The sequence below is a fragment of the Poecile atricapillus genome, chromosome 9, assembly GCF_030490865.1.
Source record: "Poecile atricapillus isolate bPoeAtr1 chromosome 9, bPoeAtr1.hap1, whole genome shotgun sequence".
NCBI lineage: Eukaryota > Metazoa > Chordata > Aves > Passeriformes > Paridae > Poecile > Poecile atricapillus.
The window spans coordinates 11,420,032-11,437,132 of NC_081257.1; the positions used below are offsets into that span (position 1 = coordinate 11,420,032).

General features: G+C 36.0%; 1 protein-coding gene across 1 annotated transcript in view; it reads right to left on the minus strand.

Moving 5' to 3' along the window:
* Positions 1-17,101, minus strand: part of ERC2 (ELKS/RAB6-interacting/CAST family member 2) — a 395,998-nt gene that overhangs the window by 93,231 nt on the left and 285,666 nt on the right. Inside the window, exon 15 of the mRNA XM_058844563.1 lies at positions 14,205-14,270. Coding sequence (XP_058700546.1) covers positions 14,244-14,270 — 27 coding nt within the window. The 3' untranslated portion in view covers positions 14,205-14,243. The remainder of the gene's footprint in view (positions 1-14,204; positions 14,271-17,101) is intronic.

Sequence of the window (17,101 nt, forward strand, 5' to 3'; positions counted from 1 at the left end):
GTACTGGCCTTTGTTCAGAAAGGAGACAAAATAAGATTTGGACTTGTAAGCCTTGGTGCACTACATCATACTGCACTCCAGTTTCATGTTGAGATTTTTTTATGACATGTTAATTTTGTTTTAAAATGGAATTCTTTCTGCTAAACCTGTAAAGCTTTTGATTGTTGACTCCAAGCACAGAGATTTCACATTGTAAAATTATTTAAACTATGTGCACACCCTACAGATTAGTAAGTGCCAAATTCTTCCATTGTTTCCAAATTTTTGTCCTGCTTTGGATATCATACAAGCTGTCCTATACAATATAATGTTATCTCTGCCAGAAATTGCTAAATTGAGAACAAGTGTTCAAAACTCATTTCAGCAGTTGCCTTGGAAATTGGCAATAAAGATCCAAAATTCTTTCTCTACCACACACCCAAAGTTTTGAGTCATTCCTGATTTCATAGGAGTAAATTTACACTGTGCACTCTGTATTCACAGATTCTTTCTAAAACCTCTTCTTCGTGTTCTACAGGAAAAGAGACAAAGAGAAATTAGGATGCATCTGCTTGTTTGGAGGGAGAACAGTAGGATGGATTCCTATGACTAAACTACATTTGGAGTGGACTTGAAAGTCTGCCAAGTGGCAGCTTTTGACTGTCTTTGTAGAGTGGAGTCCAGCAGACACAGCCCTGGCTCTTAGAAATGAAAAGCAGAGTGTCAATGATGCTCCGTCCACACTGAGGGTAAAAGTACTTTACTTTATCTTCTGTACAACTTCCTACACCATTCTTGATTACTCCTTAGCTCCTGAAAATTATTTAGCATTTGTTAAATTCTGTGAAGATCTTTCAAAGTCTTTATTCTAGCAAGTGGAAAATTTGGGTTTTATTTTTTTATGCTAGTGGGTATTACTAGCCCATAAAGTTGAGGGCTTAATTCAAAAACTCATTAAGCAATAGAATTCAAAAACTCATTAGGTAATAAAAGTGAATCTCTAATCTTATTATATGTTATATTTTATGTTCTATGTCTATGTGCATTGTACATGTGAGTTTCTAAATCCATTATATATTCTCCACCCATTAATGGACAATTCTTAAAAAAAAAACAAATTCAAAACCTAAATGCAGCCTGGCTATCTTACTGAATTTAGACACCTGACAAGAAAAACCAGGTAATATGTTTTTCCAGTATAGTTTCAGTTAGATGTGGAGAACAAAAGAAGAATTTTTTAGTCCTTCCTGAAGGAAATAGAGCTTTGCAAAAATTGGCAAAAAGGCACAATGAAAGAAGAAAAGTTCTCACTGTCCATGCAATATTGGTAGCTCACAAAAGCAAATAAAAGCCTCTGAAACAAATAATATCAGTTACAATACTATTGGCTTAATAGCTTGTGGGTCTTTTTTTACTTAAAATATGATGTGTTCTTCAGCTACTTCTTTTTCAATGCTCTGTTCTGTATACATTTGAAGATAATTTAACTCACTGTGCCAATTATGACTATTTCTTACTGCCTACATAGTTTTTTCATGCTTTATTATACTAATGTAACCAATGTATATTGTCTAACTCAATTTGAAGAGCCTTTCAGCAGATTTGTCTTTGGGCTGGCAAGACGCTGTGTATGCTGTATCTCCATCCCTACTAAATCCCAGGCAGTTTATTTCGTGTTAAAACTCCTTAACACACTGTGTAGTGACTCACCTAGAGTAGCAGACAATATATATGTGTTAGTTATTACCTTTAGCAATGAATAAAACAATTGCTTTTTATTCTGAAAGTCAGTTTTCTAAACGGGCTTTCACATTCATAGCCCGAAGTAATCAACAAAACAAAAGCTGCTTTAGCACTTCACAGACAAAACAAAGGCAGAAGGAAAACCTCCTCCTCCTTTGTGTTCTAGACCTCACTTCCCTCTCCTTTCCTGCTTTGAAGCTTCAGCTGTTCGCTGTTCATTTTACATACCCACAAAAGTAAATTACAAATTGTGGCAATTTGACTATTTGGGGAATCTAACCAAAATTAAAATAGATTATTACAAAAGTTAAATTACGAAATAAGGAAACAGAAGCAAAAGGTAGATGATCTATTTTACATACATTTCCTGGAGTTCATAACTGGATACTTAAGGTTGCAGAAGCCATGATTTTAACTGGGAGAAAACAAGTTGGATCTGGGGTAGGAATGCAGATTATGAACGATAGCAAAGCAACAGTAATTAAATTCTGCTTTCAAGTGAGATTATCCAAAGACAAGAGGGAAAAAACACAAGAAAAGGAAAACAGGAGAAAATGGAAACAATGAATTCAAAAGAATGATGAAGAAAATCCACCAAAGAAGAACTGGAAGAGTTGAAAGAAATACTGACTGTTTTTCTCTCAGCACTTTGTTGTTCTCCCTGTATCCTAATTCTACCCCAAATGCTCTTAGCACACAGTTTACCTACCCCTTCTCATTGGACATAACCCAAATAACCTGTTTTGCCATTCACCTTTTCACTCCATCTCAGAACTTCAATCCTGCCAAAACAAACTACACCCTGCCCTAGTGCTAAAACTAACCCAGTTCTCCAGCTCCTGCCTGCTTCCTCCTGCTGAAAACGCTCTCGGGAGTGCAGCCCTGTCATTAATCACATCCGACAATCACAGGTTTGGAGAGGGCTCTTTTCCTCAATCTGCAGTCCCAGAAAGCCAATTCCCAGCTTCTCAACCAATCTCTTCCTTCTCACTCCCATCTCACCAAGCCAAATCTCCTCCTCACTACTGGCACTGGGAATGAAAAAGCAGAAGAAGAAAGCCAGCATTTTAGCCAAAATTGCTAAATCTTGATCCAAGTACAACTGTATAGTTTTTTGATGAAGTTTCAGTTCCTTTATAAGAATGGCAAAACCAAAAAGAAATTATTATTCTATAAGGCAGGAAGAATATTTTCCCTCACCTCATCATGCTTCATTTCAGTTCCTGGGAATAGCAGTGTCTTCCTGCAGTAATTTTAATTCAAGGACCACTACTCTATACAAGCTGTACTGTTGTCATAGGCATTGAAACATTTAGTAATTTCATAGAATCCACTCAACTCTTCAGGACATTAATTGCCACTAAGTTATGAAAGATCATCAACTACCAGAAACTTCATATTACTGTGCTACTCATCTGGTGGCCCTAGGGACTAAATTAGCAAAATAAACCAAAAAGTCAAACATTGAAACCAAGCAAAAAATCCCAAATCATAAAGGGGAATAATTTTTTTTAAAATTAAAATCCAGATTTAATATCATATTGTCATATAAATTTGAACACATCCCATATAAAAAAAAGCACCAGTTGGAACAAGATACTTGGATACTTCCTGTTTGTGGTTTAAAACTTTTTTCCCCCCCATTTTCATTCAGTATTTCAAAGCAGCATCTGGGTGAAATATGCTCTAAATATAGTGATTTATTTATTGCCTGCAACAATACTTGGCAATAGGAATCTGCATGCAACAACCCCCGACAACACTTGCAAAGACACTGAGAAAAGCAAGCTCTTGTAAAAGACAATTAGTTTGCTGAGAGGGCAGGCAGCAACATGCATTTTGAATGACATGTCTAAGTTTCAACAGCAGCTTGCAGGAAACATTTACATTTGAAAAATCCCTACTTTGACCTCTTTTTCCCCAGTTTGCTTGCTGGCAGATAGGAGTACATGACAAATGAACCTAATTGAAGTGGGCTGGATGCCAGACCGCCTGTTCAAAAAGAGCACCTGATCTTGCTTTAGGTGAGAGGTCAGTGACACTGAACACCAGCAGGTGTAATAACAACCGCAGGCTTTCTGTACAGGAAATGCAAACAAGAGCTCAGCCCCGGGATATTCGGGATACTGGGGACAGAGCAGACCTGCTCAGGCCCGTGAGATTGGCAGCCAGGGCTGCGCTCAGGAGATCGGGGATGCTTTGTCACAAGCGTGTCGTGACATGGCTTTGGGCAGCGTCTCACAAAATATGGAGTCTTCAGCTAATGAAGCAGCATAAAACTGCGCACTGAAGAAGAAAGCAGTTTTTCTGCTATTAAAAAAAGCCCCCAAAGACACAGAATAAGTTGTTCTGATGCTCAGCACCTGTTTTTACCTTTCCACAGAGCCTTTACCTGTCATCATTTAAAAACTACGCTGCTGGAACTACTGGACCATCAGTCTTGGAAACACGACAAGAGAGTAACTAGTTCTTGCAAACTCTGCACCCTCTACCCACTGCTTCTGGGAAGAATATAGAAAAACAATATGTAAATAACATTTTAAACCAATGTTATTCCATCTTATTAAATTACGTTGTTTTGTCAAACACCTCTCCCGCAGATTTGGAGGTTTTATATTCCAACTATTGCTTTTGATCTAAGGAAAAGTGATTAGCTGATAAACAATATTTTTCTTATATTGAAGCTTGCTAAAAATTGCATTATAATACCAACAGCAAAGCAAAAAATTTAGACCATCCACAGTGCAGTCTTGCAACAAAGCCAGTGCAGCTTTCATAGATTTAGGAGCTTTATTTTATAGAAAACTATATTCACACTTGATTTTTTGAATATTTGCATCTTTCTTTATTTTGGATTTATATATTCCATGTTGTTTTAGAATCTGGAAATGGATCTCTGTCCATTTCAAAAATTCCATCATGATATTAAAAGAATGTAAGAGTTTTTGGGCAACAGAATAAATAGCGTTTGCAGGATCCTAGTAAAAATCATCTGTGTCATATGTATACCTACATTTGATCTCACACAATAAAATTATGAAAAAAAATACTGGGCTTTGTAATTAGCTGAGTGGCCTCTGAATGATGGCATGTGGTAGATCCCACTTGGTGAGACATGTTTTTATTTTCTTTCCCATAAAAAAATTCTATACTACAATTAATTTTTAATATATTTTTTTCTTAAGATGATGTTCCATCAGGCAATTCAAGTGAGGCCACTTATTAAAAAGACTCAGTGATGAGATTTTTCTATCATACCTGGAGTAGAATACAGGAAAATGTGTTATATTTAGATTTTGGTCACTGCATTCTGATTTATACTGCAGAGAGTCAAAATCATGAAAATGAGAACAGCATTGCTGACATTCTCTCCAAAAGTTCTGGTGTGAAATCTTGTCCTCAAAAAGTCAGCAGGACAATGGCAGAGTTTACTGACATCAAAGTTTTGCCATGCTGTAAACTGTAAATCCTCCAGGACAGTGGGAGCTTCATGTGCTACATTTTTCCTCTTCAACAAGCACGTAGTTGGCACTTAATAAATAAAATATGATGAAACCATGAGAAAATAAAGATTTCGAAAGCCAGTATTATAGTTTCAGAAAAAAAAAAAAAAATTGAAACACCCACTGTCATTACTTCTGAAGTAAAAACAGTCTGTGGCTTTCAGATCTTCCAGCTGGTCAAGTCTGTTTCTGAGCAGCTTTCATGTATAAAACCATGTACCACCACACCCTGTGGGGCTGTTGCACCATACTCCATGGTACAGTTGACTATCAATGAATTTTTGCAAATATAGAAAGCATACACAAATGAAAAATACGTAACCACTAATATGTGGAAAGAGCTTTTTTTTTCTGAAAATAAAAATACAGTTCCATAAGGTGCTTAGCAATTCTTCCTTTAGAGAAGCTCCTATTCTAAGACAATTTAGTTGCATTAGACATTTTAATTGCATCATATCACATAAAACCATGAAACTGAATGCACAAAGACAACATCTGAAATATTTCTAAAATCAGTTATTAACTGAAGTTTGCTTTATGGGTGCTAAGCAGATACTCAGCTTTGTCCCTCCACCCACTTAGGGGAGAATGTACTTATGTGTTAATCACCTGCTGGGTGGTGGTGGGGAATCTATGCTTTGATCAAAGGGAGACATACTGGTTTTACTTTACATCCTGTCTCTCTCCCTCTCAACTGGCCCATAGCTGGAGGGATTCATTTCAGGATTTTTCTTTATTCCAAGTATTCTGTTACTGGCTGCATACCACCACTCAAGGCATCAGGGCTAAAACCAAACACTCTTTGTGGTACACCCATATGACAGACTTCAAAATGGAAACAATATTTCAGTTAAACCTGGAAGATCAAGTTCGCTGAAACCCTGCAACGCATGAAGCTTTTGAACACTTCAGCATCAGATCAAAGTTTGACAGACAGACTCAAGGAGAGAATCAGCACATTTAAACCTATCAATCCTCAAGGAAAAACAGGGCACATTGGTAAAAGTACAGTTGACAGTACTCGTTTTGTCTCGGTGCTAACAGCAGTCAAATGCAGCCAGAGTGCTCATGGCTTTACTCTGTACTCTTTTTCTCTGTAACTTTTCTCTGTAACTGAGGTAGGGTTCTCTCACTCGGCTTGTTTAAAGTACATTTTTGGAGCTGCACTGCTTTTAAGAGTAAAGGACAGGGCATTTTTCTTCTGAAGGATCACTTCCAGATAAAACTTTAAGTTCAGTAGTTTTCATGCTAAGACCTCTCTTTCCCACAAAACCCAAAGAAAAGGTATCCTGAGACACTGAAAATTTGGAGCAAGCTGTCTTCACTTCTTCTAACTGAAAATTAGAAAACTTACTAAGTAAAAGAGATAAATTTTAAAAAGGGAATTAGCACTCTGAGCTTTTCTCACTTGGCATCAGTTGCAGGCTTCTTTGGTTGACAGGTTCAATTCTAAGAACTATTAGTACTAGCAGATATTTTTGAGGATTATTAGTTTTCCTAAAAATGAAGAGTCATTCTAGTTCTAAATATGCTTCCACTTACTAATTACACAATGGAAATAGATTATAAGCCTCAAGGTAAAGATATTTCCAACACTGCAACTGTAAAATAGCTCATTTCAATTATAAAACCGATAACAATACAACAGTTTCTAATTAAAGTTTCTGCTACTGGCTTTAGAATTTGAGCAAATTCACAAATGGAGAATAAGATCTCCTAGAAGGTGAATTGTGTAACAGATTAAAAGCTGAGTGTGGTTTGGTAAATAAATCTGGTGAAGAAAAGCAGCTAGCAAATTTCAATCAGTTTTACAAGATTTTTTTTAAAATGTCCTATCATTCATAAATATTTTACAAATGAGTGCTGCAGGATCTAAATAAGTTTCTCAACAATTTTATCAATCTCAGACATAGTATGAGTGTAAGTTAAATAGGGTGGATGCTTTCATTAAATGTAACTATAGATTTCTATCACTGCTGCAACAGAGAGTAAGGCACACAAGAGACCTTAGAAACTTGGTAAAGACACTTCTTTCAGCAGTATAATACTGAAGGCAAAAAACCTTTATCATTCTTTTGCCCTCCAATTAATGTAAAGAAGGATATAATACTCAATTACTTAAAAAAACATAAAGGCAATCTCAGAGCACTTTCAATGCAAAAGGCTTGAACACAATTCAGTCAGAATGTTGGAATCTGTTATTACTTACTCAGGTATAAATTCCTATTGGCCTGTAGAACCAAAGTCAGACCTAAAGCCTCTAAGTGCCATAATCAAAATCACCCCAGCTAACAGAATCCCCAGATCATTAAAAACTTACCTCGGTGTTTACATTTGACCCTCACCATGTTGTTAGAGCTAAAATGAATCCTCATGAAAAGCTCCCAAGCAGGCCAGGTCAGCAGATGTAAGACACAACACAAAGAATGTGACTGTGCTGCTTTGATGGCCCCAGAAAACTCAGATTTAGGCCTCAGACACATTGGGAACAGTAGCCATTTGTAAGCTTCCAGCTTTGTTTGAGATTTATCACCTAATTTCAAGGTTCTAGAACCATGTGTGACAAAATTAATCATATTATTAATATAATTGGCTCAGAAAAAGCTTGTTGCAAGGTCTATCAAAAAATCCCAACCAAAAAAAAGATTTAGAAGAACTTGTTTTTTCTAAAACATGATGCAGATTTACTCTCCAAAATTATAGCTCCATGGAAAATATCATTTATTACTGATCTCCATGTTTGCATCTGGTAGAAATATGTCTATCTGCAAAACAAAGAGTTTCTGATTCTAATTAGTTAACCAAGAAAACTGCACTGGATAAATTTAAATTATTTTAATATCCTTATTACCTAAACTGATGCTACAGCCTTTGAAGACAAAGAGATTTTAGGAAGGGTCATTTTGTTTTTAACTTATGGGTATAATTCTCTTATGGACGAAGCTTTTCCACTTGAAGATGTCAGTGCCACTGGCTGCTGTCCCCCAGCCATCAGCTGGATGTCACCACTGCTCCTCCTGCTCCCTTATCCACACCCAGCAAGGACAACCAGGCTGTCCTGAGGAATGGGCACTCATCACTACTGATGCTAACCTGGCTCAGCATTGACAAGGGATTGATTTCTTCTTCTGATGGATCTGGGGGGTTACAATCTCAGCAGAAAAATATCAGCAGTGGGTAATGGTGGGTGCAGTAATGTCCTCACCCGGCACAGCTGCACAGTTTAGGCTGGGGACAGATTTCCTCATCCATTCAGATGTGCTGTAGAAGGAATCCATCTTCTCATCCCTCACCCTTACAAGACAATGACCTCTTCAAACCCTGCAGTTATGCTGTTCAAGTGAGTAGCTTGCTCATTTCAGTAAAAAAGTCCTGGTTTAAAGCAAAACTAGTACATAAACTGTTTAGCCAGCTTGGCTGGCTTTGGTAGAACTCAGAGCCAAGCTGAAGAGGAGTTCGTGGTCTGGCCAGCCAGATGTGCTGAAAGGCTCCAGGAGGGAACCAGTGAAATTGTCACAGCTCTTCTGGAAAACAGACCTGTACACATTTTCACTGGTTAATTGTCTGTAAAGCAAAGATCAAAACAGAAACAGCACAGCTCTGCCATTTCTGATTGCAGGGACACTCCATCACCACTGGAAATCAGCAACTAGCCCAAGAGATTTTTTTAACAGATAAGAATACTGATGCCAAAACAGATGACTAATTAGAGTGGGACAGTATAGTGAAATCAAAAATCTTAGCAGGCATTTCTTAGCTATTTCTAATTTATTACATTAGTATTTACTATTAGAGCAAAAGTATACAAATAGCTTAATATTGTCAAAAAAAGATGCAAATACTGAACTTAATTAAATCACACAAACCAGTATTTTTCTTAGATGTCTGTGTCTTTACTCTCTGTTGCAGAATTATTTATAAATTATCATGTTTCAGCCACTGATTTGAGGCTCACACTCAAGACAATCCTGTCCTGCCCACTGCCTTTACTCTGTCAGAAAAAGGAAAGGAGTATGCAAGGATGCCTGCTGGAACAGCCAAATGCTTTGATTTGTTTCTTTGCACCTACACCTCCCTCGGGTCAGCCTGAGCTCCAGACACCACTGCCTGAAGAGGAGTTTCCATTATTGAAGGTGTGTGATCTGAAAACCTGCTTCCATGTAAAACCAGTGCCAGAAGAGCAGAAAGCATAACAGAGAGCGTGGATGTGACTCCAAACTGGCTCCAGGCTTGTGGCTGGTGGGACTGGCCATCTATCTCTCCCAGCAGTCAGCACCTCTCACAGGTTTCCTTGAGAAAACCAAGAGACAAATGCAATGACAACTGGTATTTCATTGATGTTAAGTAGGTCAGCACAGGGAGGTTTTCTTACTTCTTTTCTTATTTTTAAAGTGGTATTATAGTGTTGTAACTAATAGAATGTTAAAAATAGATATTGGAAGATTATAATTAGATATAAATTTTCCATCCTTTAATGAATATTTTCTCTTGCATTTTTTCATAAACTTCTCAGAACAATTTATGTAAGTCTAGTTTATTTAAAATTGGGGAGTTTCATCTTTTAGTGTTAAATTGTAAAATCTTACATTCAAAAGTTTATGCCACATGACTTTTGATTAGGTCAGAAGATACTTTTGCTTCCAAACAAACCAGGACCTTCCAATCAGAGTGACTTGCAGGCAGTCCCACATTCACATACCCTAAATATGTAGTAATAACTCTTCAAAACTGTTTTCAAGACAAAATAATAGTAATTTCACGTGATAATTTGTAGAAGTGAAATCTAACACAATGCAATTCATCCCTGAATTCATATCTTTAGAGCAGATTTTTGCTACTTTTTTTCCAAGATGTCAATTTAGCTTCAGATTTTAAACAACAACTAGATTATTTGATTACTTGTGTGAAATCAGTAATTAACTACTCCAGTTTACAGCAACTCTAGCATTTCAAAACAAAGATGAAAGCTGTAAAAACACATACAGCCTTTTCTCACTTTCCAGTGTTTAAAACTTCTCTGGTATGTTATTTATTTTTACTATGGAAGATTATAAAAGAGCACAACTGATGATGATGGTAGACTGTTGTCTTCAGACTGACTACATCAAAAGCTTCAAAGTTTAGTTCATCAGCTACATTTTCTCTGTTTTTGGACACCTTCTGCAGCTGCAGTGAAAAAGCTGAGGCCAAAGTTCAGGCAGAATGGCCTGACTCACACAGCTAAAATACAAGTGAGAGACAAAAAACTATTGAATTTATATAATTCATTTCTACAGCTACACGTGAGGGTGATTAGGTGCCTCATAAACACAATGTTTAAGATGAGATAAATGCTTGCCAAAGAACAACTAGTTTATACAAATACTTTTGAGAATACATTTTTGTATATGCACAGGTGCTTTTCTACTATGAATAGCGCAATCAAAAGGAAGAAACTCCTCTGAGTAAAAACTGACCAGTACTGAAATAAATAACAGGGCTTTCATTAACAGTCCCAGGGTTTCAACTTCCAGCCTTAACTCTCACATCAAGTGTTTGACATATTGCCAGTATATAATCAATAAAAAGAACCAAATATGTACAGCTAAACAAATTCCTACTTTTAATGAAAACCCTCTGTCTTCAGCTGTGAGCAATTAATACCTAAAAGTACTAGCAGTAGTAATGAAATCTTTAACAATAAAAGAAAGGTAAATTTTTAACTAATATAAAATGTCCCAATAAAAATAAAAGCTATAAATTTCTTTCATTAAGAATAAAAGTATTTTAACAGGAATAAAGACTAGTCACAAATCTGTCCATGGTCTGGAAAACAAACATTGCTTAGGAGGTTCCTCCTTTTGTTTAGTGAAAACTAAGTAAACAGTAAAACAAATTCACAAATCCAAAATGTACTTGAGCTCCAGTCAATGTAGCAACATCATTTATCTAATTAAGCATAGAGCTGGTATTCACACACTCAATGAGAAAATTAAAATGAACACTGCAAACTGTCATGTTCCTTATTTTTCCCTTGCCATGCATGCTACTGATGCTCACTTCAAAGTTAGCATGTTTTTTCCAAAACAGTCCAAACAAAAAGAAAAATAAATTATTTACAAAAGTCATAACTCGAAATAATGAAACAAAAAGCAGAACAATAGCTCACAGTTAATGTCTTTAAACATATCCTTATATAGCAACATGACCAAATTTTGTTGTGCTTTGTACTGTTAGTAAGCACATCATGAAAGAGAACTGTTCACCACATCTCAGCAAAGACAAATCTAGGCACCACATTTGTTTTATAACAGCCTTCTCCTCCTCCTCCTCCTCCCTGAAGCATATGAAACACATCCAATAGTGCCAAGTGAACAGTGAATATTTGCCTGAGCAATATTCTTCTGTGCATGTTGCAGATAATTTCTGTTTTGAAGGGGTTTTTTACTGAATGGCAGTGTTGCCTTCTGAAGAACACCTATACAGTGCCACTAAGACCAAATTTTAAATTTACAGGCTTTATGGGCTGCTCCTTAATCCAAATTTAGCAGTCTAGCATTATGATCCTGTTTTCAAAAGCACTAGACATCAGCTGCTGCCAGGCTTCAGTGTCTCTTTGTTTCACGTGTGAAGGTAACCCTTTTTGAGGATGTAACAGACAATAAATTTGTCCAAACATTCCTCAGCATCTTTTCAAACATCCCATCTACCTCACATCTGACACAGAACCGAGTTTGCAGTACTGTACAAACAAAATACTGTACAAACAGGTTTTGTGCCGAGTTCTCTCACACACACATGGACAGCTTGTGGCAAAGTCTAAACTGTTTTCCCAGGTTCTGCTGCACTTCAGTGGTTGGAACTGGAAAGGGAAACAAGCACTTGTGCTCTACCTGCACTCCTCAGCTGTGCCACAAAACACATTTTCTGAGGGTCACATGGCTTCAGTTACCCGTGACAGATTGCTATAGAGGATTAATTCTTAAAACTTATCATCACCTCATGATTTCCTTTCTTTTTTTTCCTCTGTAAGGCAGAGGAGAGGGGAAGAGATCCTGTTTCTACCACTGCAGCTCCTGAATGGGCTGGCCCGTGAGATTTCCCTGAGCACCTTGCCTGTTCCTTAACCAGTAACCAGCTCCTGGAACCTTACAGCAACTTCTCATCCTGCCCTGCTGCATCTCCACCAGCATTTCATGGCACTCCCGTGCAGCAGCTGAGAGCTGAAGTGGGAAAGTTTAAAGAGACTTCACTTATTTTTAACTGTGTTATTATTATAAACATAATTAGAGGACCAGCCTGTGCTATCTTTACTGAGGCAGAGTCCCACCTCATGGCCTCTGGAAAAGCTTTGATTGTATAAATCAATTATAACAGTCATGGAATCAAACAAATGTTTTGGTATATCAGGCACTTTTTTTTTTTTTTTGGTAGGGAAAAAATCCTCTTAAAGATCAAGTAAAATGCAAAAGCATATAATCTGTTTTACACTGCTCTAATAAATATTCCCTCAGTCTCTTGTCAGCTAGCTTTCAAAATCATTGTATTCTTTATGCACTTTATCCTTTCTTAAACCAAATCAAATTTTGAGTCTCTAAAAGGACAAAAATATGCTTTGGCTCACAAACATGTTCCATATTTCAAAGGAAATACATTCATAGTTTAAATAATTTAAACTGTAAACCCATAAATTATGACAAATATATAAAGTATAAAATAGTAAGGTGAATATCTTTTATTAGAAACCCACATTCTTGCAGTTAAAATACTTTTAAAATTAAATTGTTTGTATTCTATTTTCTTCTCCAACATAAAATATATTCCTCATGTTCATTTGCATTGGGTCTCTTGATTTCTTCATGTTCACAATTAACTTTTGATAGATGTCTGCAGTAACAAAGCAAATACATAGAAGCCTTTCTAAATAAGATGGATGTACACCAAATTTAATTTTATTAATGTTGTGTTTTAATATACACTCAGTTGTCTGAGAGATTTGATTTCCCTCAGCCACACTACTTGTTATGAAAATCAGCAGAGAGTGTGCGAGGTAGAATGGTAAAACGCCAAAAGCAATATAATGTGTGGAAGCTTTAATAAGACATTAATCTTTGCTTATGTGAGTAGATTTTGCTCCTCTAAACAGGCCAAATTTATTTATTGCAGCAAATAAAATTGTTCTGTTAAGTAGTGAGCAACATTTTCTACAAGCAGTCCACCAAAGCCTGGTGTCCTCAGCAATGCTGAGACCACAGTGATTCTGAGCTACAAATTACCCACAGCTTCAAAGGCAAGCCCCAAACAAGTGGCTATGCATCAACCCATACCTGAGACACCATGATAATGCAGCATTTACTCAGAATTTGAGAGACAAACAGTACAAACTGCACTTTGCACCCTTGAATATCACAAGCAAATTATTACATGGATGTTACTCCATGATAATATTTCAGTCAAAGAGCATGTATTACACAGAGAGATTGTACTTCCCTTATTAAACATCTGCTACTTGTTTTAAAATTTCATTAAAACATTTTAGCTTAAGAGGTAGTCTCATGTTTTTCCATGCATATCATAAATTCTATTCTTCTAAAACTGCATGCTTAATCTGTGACAAAATTTCTTAAATATCAAACTTTCATACACATTCTGCAAAGATATTACAGTGCTCGTACTGTATTTTAGATTTTAGAGATGATCCAGCAAATTAATACTAGTTTAAAGAACTTACCTACCGAAAAAAAGAAAACTGTTTATACAGAGACAAACAGATGTATTTTAAAGTTTTATACCCACCTAAACCTTTAACCACAATAAGTTATGAAAGAAACTAAACCACTAGACCATTAAAACATTAGACACAGTTTCTCATTTTTCACTGCATATGAGAAAACATCCTTACAGCATTCACACACTTGTCAATAACACATAGCTCCATGCAGTATAAAACAAAATATAACAGGCTGCAACATTAAAAAGAGAGAAAAGAGAGTTTCTCACCCCTCAAAACAAAACTGGAACTTTGGTTTATAGGAACGGCTATGCCCATATACCCTCCTCATCATCCTGGGTGCCAGACATGAGGAGATGCACAGAGAAGGTGTTGGCATTGGAATGAAAGAAAGAAAGAAAGAAAGGTTAGTTACTTTGCTGCACATAAAATATAATTTTCTTGGCTGTTATCAGCATGACTTTATTTTTAATGTAAGCCAGTGAACACAACTGAACAAGCTTGCGTTACGTATACAAGAACCTGCATCTATAGCAACTGAAAAAACAACAACAGTGATGTAAAATTTTTTCCCTCCCAGTTAAAACGGTGTGTAGGAAGGTGATTACGAGATTAAATATTAACAGATTATCTATTTTTTAATTGAACACAATTTAAACCAACACTGACAGCAATGAAAAGGTCAAAACTTTAAGAAAGGAAAAGAAGAATCATATTGTCTTCCATTTTGTTAAAAGATACAAAACTGAATGTTTTAAATAAACTGAAAATTGAATGCTGAATAACTAAAAAATTTCAAAACCTTGGAAGTTAGCTAGTGTAACATAACACTGGCACTTAATTAAATCTAAAAATTTAATAAAATGAGAGGTAATTAATTATGATTGAAATGGACAGGAATTTTAGCCTGAAAATATACACTGCCAGTATCACTACTGTTCCTAGCCCATTCTTGGAATAAAAAAGAGCTCCCAGATGTCAACTGTTATTAAAAAACAGATGTTAAGATAGATGTCTTGCATGTTGCTGAATCAAGTAAAGAAATCTGACAGTCCACTATAAACTTAGCTATCATTTAACACAGAAGAAATGTGGGTAAATCTTTTACAGCTAACTTGGAACACATCTGAGTTACAAAGTCTGCACAAATACACCACACAGCAAAGGCAGAGTAAGGCCTGAGTATCTTTTTCTATTTTTGAAACAAAGGAACAGGTTCTGTAAAACTTCCAATAAGCTGGGTTTGCCTCACTGAAAACACAAGTTATTCCCTCTGAATTCTGCAGGAGCCACTCCTGGGGAGGCCACAAACACTAACTAAACTGATTTTCTAGCTGACAAGATTTTTTGCCAAAGGTTGAAGAAAGGATGAAAGATTTCTTTTCCACTGCGTAGTTTGATCATATTTCACTAACATAATGAGTTAGGTTTATCTTTGGTGATATCCTTAAGAAAAGGTAGAAATCAACAAAATTAACAATGCAACAGGTTTCCAAGTGACTCCTCCCCTAACTAGACATGGCTGCTTTGCTGTTTTGGAGCATTGCAATTCTTCAAACAGGCAGGTGTTCATTTTTATGCCAATTATTTGTGCGATCTTATTTTGGCAGAATTCTAGAAGAGTTGAAAAATCAAATATTGTCAAATATATGTAAAGATTCTTATGGGAAAGTAAAGAAAAATATATTTTGACACTGATCCTGATACATAAAAAGCAATAAATTAAAAGCTGGAGCTCAGTTAATGTCAATCAACGTGGCTTTATTGAGCGCCTGTCCTGTCAAAATAACTTTCTATCTTTTCCAATTACAGAGAGACTCTTTTTGAGAAGGTAAGTGCTTTGAAATAATATGCTGTGATTTCTGGAAGGCATTTGATTATGTGCCACATGATACAGTGTCAGAACAATTAGCTCTGTACTGAATGAATGTTTGCTGAAGAAGGAAGGGGACCCATAGGTATTCTTCTCATCCCAAACTTGTTCCATATTTCCATGATCTGAAAGAAAATCCTGACGAAGTTTTCATGGAAAAGTGAACAGATTTGAATTAATTAATGGTAACAGACACATACACATATGCCTGAAATCATAATTGGAAAACATATAGGGAGGTTTAGAAGAAAGGGAACTGCTTCTGAAATCAAGGACATCAAAAAGGTCTTTACAGGTCATGGTGGAAATGAAAACATGGTTAGATATTGGATTTGGTTTGAGTGTTGGATTTAGCAAGACAAAGATGGGCAGAGAAAGAAAACTCAGAACTTTTGCTGGATCTCTATACAGTAGCATAAGGCCATTAAGAGAATTACACATCTGGTGCTCATGTCACACTCTCGTGATTATTTGAAAGACTGTAACCAGATCAAAAAACAGCTAGAAAATTATTGAAAAATAAACTTGGCTGTGAGAAACGAGATTCAACCTAAATGATTCCTTAGAAAACATTAAAAGATTTTCTGGCCATTATTACTAACACAGACAAAAGGCGACAGATCTTACCTCTAGTAAAAAAAATCTAGATAGAGATTTAGAGGATGTAGTTACACTGCAAATACAGGGCATATTTTTCATTAACTCATAATTTCAGGATGATTTGAAGATTTCCTATCAAGTCTTAGACACTTTCTAAAAGGTATGGTTAATTATATTCAAACTATTTTTTAAAAATTATGGATTTGATGAAGAAATTATTGAGTAGTCCCAATTATGACCACGGTCCACTTAACCTTCAACAGCCACAATTAATAAAAATCCTATTCCATCATTTTTTCTTCACATCTGTCTCAAGGAGAATGTGTGTGCCATGATCCATCTTATCCTGTACGCAAAAAGTTTATTATGTAATTTCCAATTTTTTATTAGCAATTTCATAAAATTAAGCACAGTGTTCTGTTTTGACAAAAAAAATTAAACAAAAATAATTAAAAAAAAAACAAAAAAAACACCCCAAACAATAATATCACTGTATTTTGAACTTTTAATACTAAGAGCAATCTCAAAACCAGTCTCAACTGGTATAAATCCTAACTTCCAGTTACAAATTTTTCTGTACAGATAGAAGCAAGTAGAGGTTTATGGGCCTGACCAGGAGTAGCTCCTGCACTGGATAAAAATCACTGAATTAGGACTGCAATTTTGATAGGTTCCATGAAAATATTGTATCAA